The sequence below is a fragment of the Saccopteryx leptura genome, chromosome 3, assembly GCF_036850995.1.
Source record: "Saccopteryx leptura isolate mSacLep1 chromosome 3, mSacLep1_pri_phased_curated, whole genome shotgun sequence".
In the NCBI taxonomy this organism is placed as follows: Eukaryota; Metazoa; Chordata; class Mammalia; order Chiroptera; family Emballonuridae; genus Saccopteryx; species Saccopteryx leptura.
The window spans coordinates 280,073,146-280,087,131 of NC_089505.1; the positions used below are offsets into that span (position 1 = coordinate 280,073,146).

The 13,986-nt window shown below is 44.6% G+C and overlaps 1 protein-coding gene across 3 annotated transcripts in view; it reads right to left on the reverse strand.

The window, feature by feature from the left end:
- The window catches only part of VIT (vitrin), a 124,345-nt gene that overhangs the window by 53,765 nt on the left and 56,594 nt on the right, over positions 1-13,986 (reverse strand). For all 3 annotated transcript variants that reach the window (XM_066378518.1, XM_066378517.1, XM_066378516.1), the window contains exons 6-7: positions 12,458-12,535; positions 5,560-5,751 (exon numbers count right to left, since the gene is read on the reverse strand). In XM_066378518.1, the coding sequence (XP_066234615.1) occupies positions 5,560-5,751; positions 12,458-12,535 (270 nt within the window). The remainder of the gene's footprint in view (positions 1-5,559; positions 5,752-12,457; positions 12,536-13,986) is intronic.

Here is a 13,986-nt window from a genome sequence, read left to right on the forward strand (position 1 = left end):
ATCTGTATTCATTAGAGATATTGGTCTGTAGTTTTCTTTCTTTGTGCCATCCTTGCCAGGTTTTGGTATGAGGGTTATGTTGGCCTCATAAAATGTGTTCGGAAGTATTGCTTCTTCTTCAATTTTTTGGAAGACTTTGAGTAGAATAGGAACCAAGTCTTCTTTGAATGTTTGATAGAATTCACTAGTATAACCGTCTGGGCCTGGACTTTTATTTTTGGGGAGGTTTTTAATAGTTTTTTCTATTTCCTCCCTGCTGATTGGTCTGTTTAGGCTTTCTGCTTCTTCATGACTCAGTCTAGGAATGTTGTATTGTTCTAGGAATTTATCCATTTCTTCTAGATTGTTGTATTTGGTGGCATATAATTTTTCATAGTATTCTACAATAATTCTTTGTATATCTATGATGTCTGTGGTGATCTCTCCTCTTTCATTTTGGATTTTATTTATTTGAGTCCTGTGCCTTTTTTCCTTGGTGAGTCTTGCCAAGGGTTTGTCAATTTTGTTGACCTTTTCAAAGAACCAGCTCCTTGTTTTATTGATTTTTTCTATAGTTTTTCTGTTCTCTATTTCATTTATTTCTGCTCTGATTTTTATTATCTCCTTTCTTCGGCTGGTTTTGGGTTGTCTTTGTTCTTCTTTTTCTAGTTCCTTAAGGTGTGAAGTTAAGTGGTTTACTTCGGCTCTCTCTTGTTTGTTCATATAGGCCTGAAGTGATATGAACTTTCCTCTTATTACTGCTTTTGCTGCATCCCAGAGATTCTGATATGTCGTATTTTCATTTTCATTTGTCTGTATGTATCTTTTGATCTCTGCGCTTATTTCTTCTTTGACCCATTCATTTTTTAGAAGTATGTTGTTTAGTTTCCACACTTTTGTGGGTTTTTCCCCCTCTTTTTTGCAGTTGAATTCTAGTTTCAAGGCTTTATGATCAGAAAATATGCTTGGTACAATTTCAATTTTTCTAAATTTGCTGATATTGTCTTTGTGGCCCAACATATGGTCAATTCTTGAGAATGTTCCATGTACACTAGAGAAAAATGTATACTCTGTCGCTTTGGGATGAAGTGTCCTGTAGATGTCTATCATATCCAGGTGTTCTAGTATTTCGTTCAAGTCCACTATATCTTTATTGATTCTCTGTTTGGATGACCGATCTAGAGCCGTCAGCGGAGTATTGAGGTCTCCAAGTATGATTGTATTTTTGTTAGTTTTTGTTTTAAGGTCAATAAGTAGCTGTCTTATATATTTTGGTGCTCCTTGGTTTGGTGCATATATATTAAGGATTGTTATGTCTTCTTGATTCAGTGTCCCCTTAATCATTATGAAGTGACCATTTTTGTCTCTGAGTACTTTTTCTGTCTTGTAGTCAGCATTATCAGATATGAGTATTGCTACACCTGCTTTTTTTTGGGTGTTGTTTGCTTGGAGTATTGTTTTCCAGCCTTTCACTTTGAATTTGTTTTTATCCTTGTTGCTTAGATGTGTTTCTTGTAGGCAGCATATAGTTGGATTTTCTTTTTTAATCCATTCTGCTACTCTGTGTCTTTTTATTGGTAAGTTTAATCCATTTACATTTAGTGTAATTATTGACACTTGTGGGTTCCCTACTGCCATTTTATAAATTGCTTTCTGTTAGTTTTGTATCTAGTTTGATTCTTCTCTTTTGTTTTTCTATCATTTGTTTCTGTTTGTTTGTGTTCCATACTTCTTTCCTCTGTTGCTACCTTTTTTAAGTCATGTGTTTTTGTGGTGGTTTTTTCTAGGGTGGTTACCATTAAGTAATGAAAAGGGTACCTACCATATTCATTGTAGTACCCTATCTTATAAGTATTTCTGCACTTCATCGTCCTTTGCTACTGTTAATCTCCATTCTCTCCCCCCCTTTTTTTTTTCCTTTGTTGTCACAGTTTAAGTTTGGTTTTATTGTGTTCTTGGTGGAGCTGTTACTTGTGGTGTTGTTTTCTTTTGTTCTTTGAATCTGGTTGGAAAACCCCCTTTAGTATTTTCTGGAGTGGGGGCTTTCTGGTGATAAATTCTCTCATCTTTTCTGTATTTGTGAATGTTTTTATATCTCCTTCATACTTGAAGGATAGCTTTGATGGGTATAGTATTCTTGGCTGAAAGTTCCTCTCTTTCAGGGCTTTAAATATTGGGGTCCACTCTCTTCTAGCTTGTAGAGTTTCTGCTGAGAAATCTGATGATAATCTAATAGGCCTTCCTTTATATGTTGTACTCTTCTTTTCCCTGGCTGCCTTGAGAATTTTTTCTTTGTCATTGGTTTGTGTCATCTTTATTATGATGTGCCTTGGAGTGGGTTTGTTGGGGTTAAGAAAACTCGGTGTTCTGTTTGCTTCTTGAATTTGAGGCTTTAGTTCTTTCCACAGGCTTGGGAAGTTCTCGTCTATTATTTGTTTGAGTATATTCTCCATTCCATTTTCTTTCTCTTCTCCCTCTGATATACCTATTATTCTTATGTTATTCTTTCTGATGGAGTCAGATAATTCCTGTAGGGCTTTCTCGTTTTTTATTATTTTTGAGTCTCTTTCTTCTTCTCTCTGTTGTGCCTCAAGTTGTTTGTCTTCTATTTCACTAATCCTATCTTCAATCTGGGTTGTTCTGCTAGCTAAGCTTGTTACCTCGTTTTTCAGCTCGTGAATTGAGTTTTTCATTTCTGTTTGATTTGTTTTTATAGTTTCAATTTCCTTGGTAATATATTCTTTGTGTTCATTGAGTTGTTTTCTGATCTCCCTATATTGCCTTTCCGTGTTTTCTTGTATATCTCTGAGTATTTTTAAGATTTCTATTTTAAATTCTCTGTCATTTAGCTCCAAGGCTTCCAATATGTTAAGTCTTTTCTCCATAGATTTTTCCACATCTATTTGTGTTACCTCTCTTTCTTTTGTATCCATAATATTCGATTTCCTCTTTCTTATTGGCATCTGAGGGTGGTCTTGTTGATAGCACTAATTAGAATTAATAAAGAGTAAAAAGTAAAAAACAAAACAAAAAAAAAACAAAAAAAAAACAAAAAAAAAAACAAAAACAACAACAACAACAACAAAAAAACAAAAAAAAAAAAAAACAAAGGGTAAAACACCCCACAAAAAAAAGCAGTAATAATTTATTATTTCCCCCTTTTTTTTTTTCTTTGTTCTCCTTCCCTCCTCTCCCCTCCTCAGGGAAATATCGTGCCTATAATGGAGGGCCTGGTTTGCGGTGAAGAGTTCAAGGGGGCAAAAAATAAAAAAATAAATAAAAAAAATAAAAAAATAAAAAAAAAATAAAAAAAAAAAGGAAGAAAATCTTAGACAAGCATAAGTTGATCTGCCTGCGGGTGACGGTCAACCAAGAGATATAATGAGAGGGACAAGAGGGAACCAGAAAAAAGGACAAAAAAAGGAATAATCAAGAAGAAAAAATAAAAATAATAAGTAAAAATACGTTGTATTAAGTGGAGCAAAGACCAAATACAATGGAGACCTTGGGTTGGGAGGACCCAAAATGCCACAAAAACAAACCAACCAGAAAAAAACAAAAACAAAACCGAAAAAGAAAAACAAAGCCAAAGAAAACCTTGAGTCCCAAATTAACTAATTTGTTCGTGATTGAGGATTAAATGGGAGGAAAGTAAAACGAGAAAAGAAAAAACGAATAGAAAGGAAAAAATAAGAAAAAGAGAAAAACGAAGGAAGAAATAAAAAAGGAAGAGAAAAAGACAAAATAAGGCAAAAAAAAACAAAAGAGGAGAGAGTGAGAATTAAGTGTCCTGGAGTATAACCCCAAAGGAGGGTGAGGATGAAGAAGAGAAATAAAATGTAACACTTATGGGTAGTGTAGTTCAAGAAAAGGGAAGCATAAGATGGGCAGAGAATAGAAGGACTGAGGTGGAGGAAATAAAGGCAATAAGATAGAAGGAACAAACAACAACAACAACAAAAAAAAAACAAAAAAAAACAACAACCAACGAACAGTGGAACAAGCTGCAAAGTCTGTGGATTTTTCCTGATTTTGAGATGTCAACCTCTTCCTCCTTCTCCTCTCTCCCTCTTCCCGGTCGGCGACTCTGCACCCCAGACCCTGCCCCTGCGCCACACCCAGGCAGGGACTTGCAGTTGATGGGGTTCTATGGCAATGTCACACAATTGGCTTTAGTCTTGTTGGTAGTCAAGGCCTGCCGGCGTCTGCAGGGTCTAACGACGAGAGAGTTCGCCTTCGTGGATTCTCTCTCCCAGTCCCCCCCTCCCGAACCAGCAGCCTGGCGATCCAGCCACAAGGCTGCCACTGCTTCTGCCTGGGGAGTAAGAGACTCAAAGAGCTGGGAAATCCCCACTCTATCCCCACTCAGTGCAAGGCTCTGGGAAGGGCTCTGACAGTCAGGGCCTCCAGTGTAATCAGGCGGGGGTGGGAGTCAATTGTTGTCAAGGTGATTGTTCAGCGCCTAGCATTCCGTTGGACCTCTCAACCCAGGCTTTCCACTCTTTGTAGCCTGTTTTGGCCGGTAAGAAGAGGCACTAGTCTCTGCTTGCGACTAGTGTGGTATAGATCTTATTATCTGCCAAGTCCTTCTTGTTAGCGTTTATCCCTGAATATGGAGGCTCTATCAATCAGAAGTTGCCCCCGCCCCTTTAGCGAGAGGCACCAAAAAATATCATGCCTCTTGTCTTGGGTCGGTGAACTGAGAGAGATCTTATCAATTAGAACCGAGGGTGCGCAGATTTCATGGGTTAAGTTAATTTTAGTAATTGGGTCGCAGCTGTGCTCCCGAAGGTATTTCAGGCTGCCTGCGCGCGCCCCTCCCCCAACGCTTGATTGTTAGCTTGAATGGCTGGGTGAGGTGCCCCCGCCCGCGGAGAGAATCTCCCAAGTAGGGAATACCGCCCTGGGGCCTCTCCCGCTCCCCGTGCGCGGGCCGCTGGGAACGTTAGCGGTGCTCGGTCTGCAATGCTCGGTCTGCAACCAGACCGGGGGCGCGCCAGCGGCTGCTTGCCGCTCGCCCTGCAACCGACCCGGGCGCTGCTCGCGGCGGCTGGCGGCGGTGGCGGCGGCGGCAGCCGGCGGCGGCTTCCAAGTGCGGGATGACTTACCACAGGCGCACTTTCTCGCGGCTTGAATGAACGTCCCTGCGGTAGCTTCCTCCACACCCTCGTCTCTCAGATTCGAGTGATAACAGTCCTTTTGCTTTCAGTTTGCTCCGAAGATAAATTTTCCTGTTTCTAGTTGATAAATTTGTTGTGATTTTGGGGAGATCTGTCGGACGCGCTGCTCACGGCGCCATTTCCGTGACGTCACTCCTATTGAATCTTTTTTAAGCCCCTTCTACATGGCTTGCTTAGCTCTTAGCTTGATTCTAAACTATTATTTTTGGGCTCAAGTTTACCCCTTAAATCTGGGAAAACACAACCACATACTCCTGGCCCAGGCCTCAGGCATCCTCCCTCATCTCACCCCACTCAGAAGGTGGGGGTGGACAATACACACACTAATAGGACAGAGCTGTAAATCTAAAGCCAATTTCCCACTTTCTTGCATGTAGACACACACAGTCCACCTACTGACCCAGCTCCCGGCTCCTTTGGCCCACAGGCTGTGGTCTGGGGCTGCTGGTGGTAGGTCCTGCGGATGGCGATGGCTTTGGCAAGGTGGTATGGGTGGCTTCCGCTGGGGTGATCCCCAGTACCTGCAGCAAGGTGACTGGCTGTGCGGTGGTCCCTGGAACTGATGGCTTCTGATAGGCTTTTGTGGTCTCACCTGTAAGTAAATGAAATTAGATTAGGGCATATCCAGTAGGCTCTCCAGGACAGAAATAAAATGTTTATTAATGAATGCTAACTTATGAGCAAAGACCCGTGCTGGCTGCTGTGGGGGATGAAACTCCCCTGTCCTACAGGGATGCGCCATCTGGATGGAGCAATAAACTAATACACAGACCAAAGGTTAAATAACAGTAAAGTACACTGCTCACAAGAATTAGGGGGTGGCCCTGGCCGGTTGGCTCAGCGGTAGAGCGTCGGCCTAGCGTGTGGAGGACCCGGGTTCGATTCCCGGCCAGGGCACATAGGAGAAGCTCCCATTTGCTTCTCCACCCCTCCGCCGCGCTTTCCTCTCTCTCTCTTCCCCTCCCGCAGCCAAGGCTCCATTGGAGCAAAGATGGCCCGGGCGCTGGGGATGGCTCTGTGGCCTCTGCCTCAGGCGCTAGAGTGGCTCTGGTCGCAACATGGTGACGCCCAGGATGGGCAGAGCATCGCCCCCTGGTGGGCAGAGCGTCGCCCCATGGTGGGTGTGCCAGGTGGATCCCGGTCGGGCGCATGCGGGAGTCTGTCTGACTGTCTCTCCCTGTTTCCAGCTTCAGAAAAAAGAAAAAAACAAAAAAAAGAAAAAAAGAATTAGGGGGTATTTTATTGCTTCATATTCATTTTGAAATATTTTTGTGAGCAGTATGTTTAAATGACAGTTCAAGCCTCAGAGATGTAGAACAGGCAGAAACATGATTAATCACCAAATTAATTTTCTAGATGCTCAAAGCAATGGGCCATGGACATACATTTTTGCTGTTTCAATTAGCATTGGCCTTGGGGTAGAAGATACTGTTGGTGTTCACTATGACTTACTTTAGGAGAATGCATTCTAGATTTCTAGTTTAGGTTGGTTCATGACTAGTCAATTAACTCCTCTAGGCCTCAGTTTCCTTATCTGTCAAATGAAGTAATAGAACTAATTAGTTAAAAGGGTCATATTGATTCTGCTTCTAAATCAGGGGTAGTCAACCTTTTTATACCTACTGCCCACTTTTGTATCTCTGTTAGTAGTAAAATTTTCTAACCGCCCACTGGTTCCACAGTAATGGTGATTTATAAAGTAGAGAAGTAACTTTATAAAATTTATAAAGCAGAGTAACAGCAAGTTAAAGCATATAATAATAATTACTTACCAAGTACTTTATGTCAGATTTTCACTAAGTTTGGCAGAATAAATCTTTATAAAACAATTTAGTATAGTTAAATCTATCTTTTTATTTATACTTTGGTTGCTCCACTACGCCCATTAGTGGGTGGTAGGGACCAGGTTGACTACCACTGTACCACTGTTCTAAACTGTGCTCTTGACCCATGCGTCACAATTTAGATTGCTTTCACAATTTTAAATGAGTCTCAGTTCGTTACTACTTTGCATGAAAGTATCTCTGAAGGTTTGGGGCAAGAGGACAAGTAGCTACCCACTGGGCATTGGGGATTGTTTTCAGAACCATAGGTTTGTGTCAGAAGGAGATACAAAATAGTTCTACAAGTAAAGAGCACCCCAGTCCTGGGAGGGCAACAGCCCTCCTTGCAAATGCCTGCTGGACCTCATAGGGGTCATGCCAGCTTCTATATCGGAGCCTCTGTATTAGTTTCCTAGGCTGCTGTAACAAATTATCACAAACCTGGTGGCCTAAAAGGAGGGAAATGTATTCTTTGACAGTTCTGGAGGCCAAACGTTGGAAATTGGTATTATTTCGCTGAACTCACGGTGTCCGCAGGACTGAGCTTCCTTGGGAAGTTCCTGGGTAGAACCTGTTTTCTGCTTCTTCCATTTTCTGCTGGCTGCTAGCATTCCTTGGCTTGTGGCCACACTACTCCAATCTTGAAGGCCAGTGTCCTTAATTCTCTATCTGCTCCATCTTCAATTGACCTTCTCCACTGTCTGTCAAATCTCCCTCTGGCTCATTATTGTAAGGATACATGTGATTACATTTAGGGCTCACCCAGATAACTCAGGATAATCTCTCCATTTTAAGAGCCTTAACGTAATTACATCCACAATGCCCAGTTTTGCCATGTAAAATAGCATTCATAGGTTCTGGGGATTAGGACATGGACATCCTTGGGGCAGGGGTTGGGTGTGCATTTCAGCCTGCCACAGCATCCCAGCTCTAGCCTTAACTTGGCTCAAGGTTGGAGTACCCTAAGGACAGTAGGCTTCAGGGGATAGCATTTGAGATAAAAAGGTGTGTACTCTTTTTGGGAACCATCCAAATTCCTCTTTGACATTGTGCAGCATGCTGGGAAAACATTGTCTACCATGGCCCCAGACCAGCTGGGCAGAGAAACATGTGGTGGGGTCTTCAGATCCGCTGCCTAGCATAGGCACCTGCCCATTGCTCCACCCTGACACGGTCACCTTCAAAGCATTGACCTGGGAGAGGCAGTCAGCAAACAGCACCCTGGAGTTCAGCCATCTGGTTTGCTCCTGCAGGCATCAGCCTGTCCAGGCAGAGCACTTATTGGCCCTGTTTTGCCTTTAAATCTGACTATAGCCTGCGCCAGACCAGTTGCCGCAAAGCTGGCAGTGGCCTCAGGGTTCGGCCTGTCTTCACACCTTCCGGAGGCAAAGCCAAACCTGTGATTTCTGCCATTCCAGCACTTGAAAGGAATTGAGCTTTTATTACAAGTCTTAGGGAAGTTTCTGATTTCTCTAAAGTCTTCTTCTGTCTTCCCCTCTGGTAAGTGCGACTGGCACGACTGCCTCTTTAGGGAGATGCAGCCCCAGGCTCAACCTGCTTCCTACAGGGAGAAGCCATTTAATAGAATCACTTGTATATTTTATGAAATGGGATATAATTATTAATTTGGAGGGAAATGTATAAATAAATAAATTGACAGGACATTTTACTTGCAAATTATAAACCAATCACCTGTGGGAGGTTTTTTGTTTTGTTTTGTTGTTGTTTTTTAGCTCAGAGTAGCTAGAGGCCCGTAGCTAAATACTGCCTGCCTGCCTGTGGTGGCTTACTGTCTGGGGCCAGCACTGACGGCTCAGGAGTGTCTGTCCCTAGCAGGGGCCACCCAGGGGAGATCCAGACGCTTTCCATTTTTTGAGTGACAGAATTTCCCAAGGAAGAAAGCTGTTGTGCTTTGGGGCTGTGTGTGTGTGTGTGTGTGTGTGTGTGTGTGTGTGTGTGTGTGTGTGTGTGAGATCCTAACCTGATTTACCTGTTAACTCACATTCTTAGAGAGATTAGGAAGTATCCCATAGGGGCTGCGTGCTGAGACCTGAACCACTGCTGACCCCCGGCTCCCTCTCTTCTCCTTCCCCCCAACTTCTGTAGGAATTTTACCAGTTAAGGAAGAGTAGCAACAAAGGGGGCCACCCTTTTATGCTTCTCACTGGAATTTCTTACGTGAGTTGGTAAAATTTATTCCATGGTGGCACTATAACTAGGACATTCCGCTGTCTTGAAGCTGACAAGATCCCAGGCATCCCTTTTATGTTGGAATCCCTGTAGGTTAGCCCAGTGCCTGGTACCTAGAAGGTACACACTATGTGGTTATGGAATAAATGAATGAATGAACTTAATTTCCCCACTACGACAACTCTGCATGATCTTGTAATAGGATAGTAATACCTGGTGATTGTGTCACTGAAGGTTGAGACAGTTTGGTAGAATGGACCAGGGGCAGCGTCAGCAATATTTGACTTGATATTCTAATTGCGGCTTTTGCTTATTTTATTTTATTTATTTATTTATTTTTTGTATTTTTCTGAAGCTGGAAACGGGGAGAGACAGTCAGACAGACTCCCACATGCGCCCGACCGGGATCCACCCGGCACGCCCACCAGAGGGCGTCGCTCTGCCCACCAGAGGGCGTCGCTCTGCCCCGACCAGAGCCACTCTAGTGCCTGGGGCAGAGGCCAAGGAGCCATCCCCAGCGCCCAATGGAGCCCTGGCTGCGGGAGGGGAAGAGAGAGACAGAGAGGAAGGAGGGGGTGGGGGTGGAGAAGCAAATGGGCGCCTCTCCTATGTGCCCTGGCTGGGAATCGAACCCGGGTCCCCCGCACGCCATGCCGACGCTCTACCGCTGAGCCAACCGGCCAGGGCCTTTTTGCTTATTTTAGACAATATGTGTAAGAAAGCCTGCCTGGCTTCCCTGCACGCCTTGTGGATGTCATTGACTCTGGCACGTGGAATAAGTGCTCGCCGGGGGAGGATGGTGCTGCGTTGGGCCGCGGTGCTGGGGGCAGATAGAGAAGTTCTGGAAATGATCTCTGAAGTGGAGAATGTAGAAACCAAGTGGATTTATAATCTGAGCTGTCATTCAGCTGTAATGTTTCTCCCTCCACCTCTCTTCCCCCACGCTCCCTTCTTTGAGGGAATACAGTCTGCGTTTGAGTATTTGTGTGGGTCAGTTAGAGTGGTGCTCTTGGGTATTAAACATAGCCACGGGTCAGTTTCTTTATCTGAAAGTGGGGGTGCCACTGGCACTCTGCCTCAGGGTCACTGTGAAGTACAGGTGGGGGGCACAGAGAAAACACTTGATTATTGATAGCTACAGTTGCCCGAAGCAGAAGCCAGAGGCTCCAGTGCCTGGTTCTGAATGAGGAGAGGTGCCCCTGAACTTCCCCCAGGCGGCCATTCAAGGAGAGCCTGCTGATCACCAACCCCATGTCACCAGGGCAAGTCAGCAGGAGGGAAGGACCAGAACAAAGGGAGGGGTTAGTAGCCACTGGGGACAGCAGTATTCAGAGAGAGGGTTTCCCTCCCTTCCTTCAGGCCTTGTCCTCCCCAAACCAAATGAAGGAGCTTCAAGGGACTTGCTCACCATGGCCGCAGGGGCCTGTGGGAGGGGAGGTGGGTCTCTCTTTCCCCTGGTCCCTCTGAGCCCCCCACCCATGGGGCCCCCTGGTGCACTGCAGAAGCAGGGCTTGCAGGAAAAGTTGGGGGGGGTATTCTTGGAGTCTAGAAGTCCTCTCCCTCTCAGCACAAAAATAGGAGGTACTTGACGTGTGGTCCCTGAAGTTGGGGGACTTACTTGAACTTAGGAATTGTTTCTGAAGGGGGGCGGGTGCAAGGCTGAGAAGGACAAAGGCGAAGCGCGCCGGGCGGATAAAGGCCACCCCAGCGCATCCTTGCTGTCCTCAAACCCCGCGGGGAAGGAGAGCGCCCCAGCCATCCCCAGGGCTGTGTGCAGAGGGGGCCCAGGGGCTGCCCAGCCAGGGCCCAGGACACCTAACTCAGAGGAAGAGGTGGGGCGTACGTCACGGCCCAGCACGGAGGGCCGGGACACAGCTGGGCACTGGCCCTTGGCCCCAGTATCGCCACATAGACCACCTACTCAGAAATCACTGCGAACTGCTGACCTAGATGAAACAACGGAGAGGCCAGGGCCAGGGACACTCTCCCTCCCCCAACTGGCCAGTCGTTTAGGGGACCTCTGTGAGCTACTTCTCTTCTCTGTGCCCACGCCAAAAGAGGGCAGGAGCCAGTTCAGAACTGGTGCCTGAGCCAGCCCGGTCTACTGCCGGCTTGGGGGGAGGGGTGGGCATGTCTGCATCCTTGCACTTCAACAAAAACAAGCCTAGATTACCAGAACAATTAGGATGTCATCGAAGATACAGTTGAAAAAGTAACTGGGGAAAAAATGAAAAGCGTTTTCTGTGTGTATGCCAAGGCTTCTCAGATCAGGGCTCTGCATACATTGTTATTTGCATTAAAAAAAAATACAGATTAATGGTATAGAATTTTCTGGAGCCAGACTGTCTGGGTTTGATTCTCAGCTCTGCTACTTACTAGCTGTGTGACAAAGGGCAAGTCACTAAACATCTCTGTGCTATATGTATTTGCCTCACACTGTAAATCAGGGCAAAGAATAGTATATAGCATGGTGTTGTTGGGGTAATAAAGTGCAATAACCAGCTCTTGGAACAGTGCCTGGCACGCAGCAAATGCTCCATAAATGCTAGCTTCTCTTCTTATCCTTAAGCTATGCTCTCCCTAAGTATGTGGATAAAATCAGCTAGCCCATCCAGTTTCTGGAAGCAATGCAAAGTCCTGTTATAAAGCAACTCACAGCTTCTCTGTGTGTGGGATATCAAAGTACCCCCAGAGACACAAGACGGCATTGCACACTTCCCGCTTGAACGCAGAGACCTGGAAGAGGGTATTTTCTCGGCCTGAGGCCCATCTGTACTGCCTTTGTGGTTCCCTGCATGCTAGGTCGGCACAACCTCAGAGACGGCGTATCTGTGGCCTGGGTTATTCAGATTAGCTGCTTGCTGTTATCTCATAAACCACATCCTTCTTTTTGCTTCCCTTCATTTCACACCTAAGTGGGCTCAGCCTTTTTTCTTTCAGCTCCTGGGACTGTTTCCAGACAGAATGTCATGTCATCTTCCAAAGTAACAATACAATAAAACTCAGGGCAACAGTTTTCAATCCTGAATGAAAGTGACACAAACACAGAAACAATCTTGGAATTGTGAAAAGAAAAAAAAAACAAAAAATAAAGCTTCATTCCTCGGCCCCAGCTGTTTGATCCCATTGATTTCTGGGCCCATGTCCTGGCGTCTGTTAAAATATTACTGCAGTCAGCAGACCCTGACCGGTTAAGATGTTAATTTCTACACTATCTCCTAAAACACAATATTTGTGTGTTTACGAACTCAGAAGATGTAGATGAAATCACCCGGGAACACTTGCCTGCTTTGGCAGCTGGGCTTTTGGCCGATGAATATGTAAGAGCCGAGGGATAGGTCACGCCCTTCTGGAGTTTACCTTCTGCAAAAGAGAGAGAGAGAAAAAGATTTATTTCTGGAGCTAGAGGTTTCTGATGACTCTGTTCTGATGAGCTGATTCCCTCCTTCCAATTTATCTTTCTTGAGGTAAATAAAATCAGTCAGTCCCCGCCCCTGTGCTGAATTGCTGATTGCAATACAAAAGTTAAGTGGCATTGTGTTTTCCTGGATAGACTGTGCTTTATTAATATGGGAAAGGAAACAATAAAATCTCCATGATTCAGAGTTAACATTAGCAACGCTTAACTTGCCCGTGAAGATGTGACATGGAAGCTGAGGTTTTCACACGGGTGGCTTTGAATGTTTAGTTAGGTCAGGAGATGGGTGTGGGAACATTCCCCGTGCTGCCCGTTAGAGGCTTGGGGGGACTCTGGTCACGGGCTGGCTATGCCTGAATGCGACCTCTCACTTTCATGGATCCCGTGGGATCCATTTGAATTCCATGGCACTATAAGAAACCTGAAAGTGGGCAGAACCTAGATCAGCCTTGAAAATAGGCATTGATTGCCCACCCAGGGAGAGAAAGTTTAGATGCCAGGCAATGAGAAAAAATGCTAATGTATATCAGGGAAATGGTAGAGGCATAGAAACAGAACCAGTCGGGTGAGCAAGCACCAAGCCTGACAGGACAGGACTGGAAGGGGCCCGAGAAGGCAGTGGCCTGGGGTCTCTCTACTCCAGGAGGTCAAGCCTGAAATTCTGCCTGAAACAGAAAGTATCTCTGGAATGTACATAGAAGCCCCCCCCCCCCCCCCAACAAAGGCAGGTAATTTGTCTCACGGGGTGATTATTGAATTCCCAGTGCTTCTAGCAGTGTCTGAAGTGTCTTGGATGCTCAGTAAATATTTATTCAACAAAGGGATATCTTAATGTTTAAGTCTCTGTTAAAATCCAAATGCCCATTATTCAATATTTCCATTTAATAATGATGGCTTTTGAACTCTCAATGAGGGAATGTCTTTATATGGTGGGGCTAGGGAGCAGATGGTGAGGGGTGTTGAATGGAGAGCCCAGGGGGCTGGAACAGAATCTAGTACATGATTTTGTCACAAAGGATTGCAGGGTCCTGAAGCAGACAAAATAATTGGGGCTCAGGAAGGGTTTGGCCTTGGGAGTAAGAAAATGCAGGTTTCACCTGAAACTAATACAAAATAATATTGAATATAAACTGTAATTGAAGAAAAATATTTAACAAAAATGTTTTAAATGTACGTTTCTGTTTCTGTTTTGCCTTTGATTAACTGCCTCAAAATATGCATAATGATATGGACCAGCTTATTACACAAAGTTGTAGGATCTAATGGGAAAATAAACAAAGGCATTGGAAATATATATATATATATATACACACACACACACATATATATATATATACACACACATATATATTATTTTGGTATTACCAATAAATGTTAGTCAAAGTGGGGACGAGGC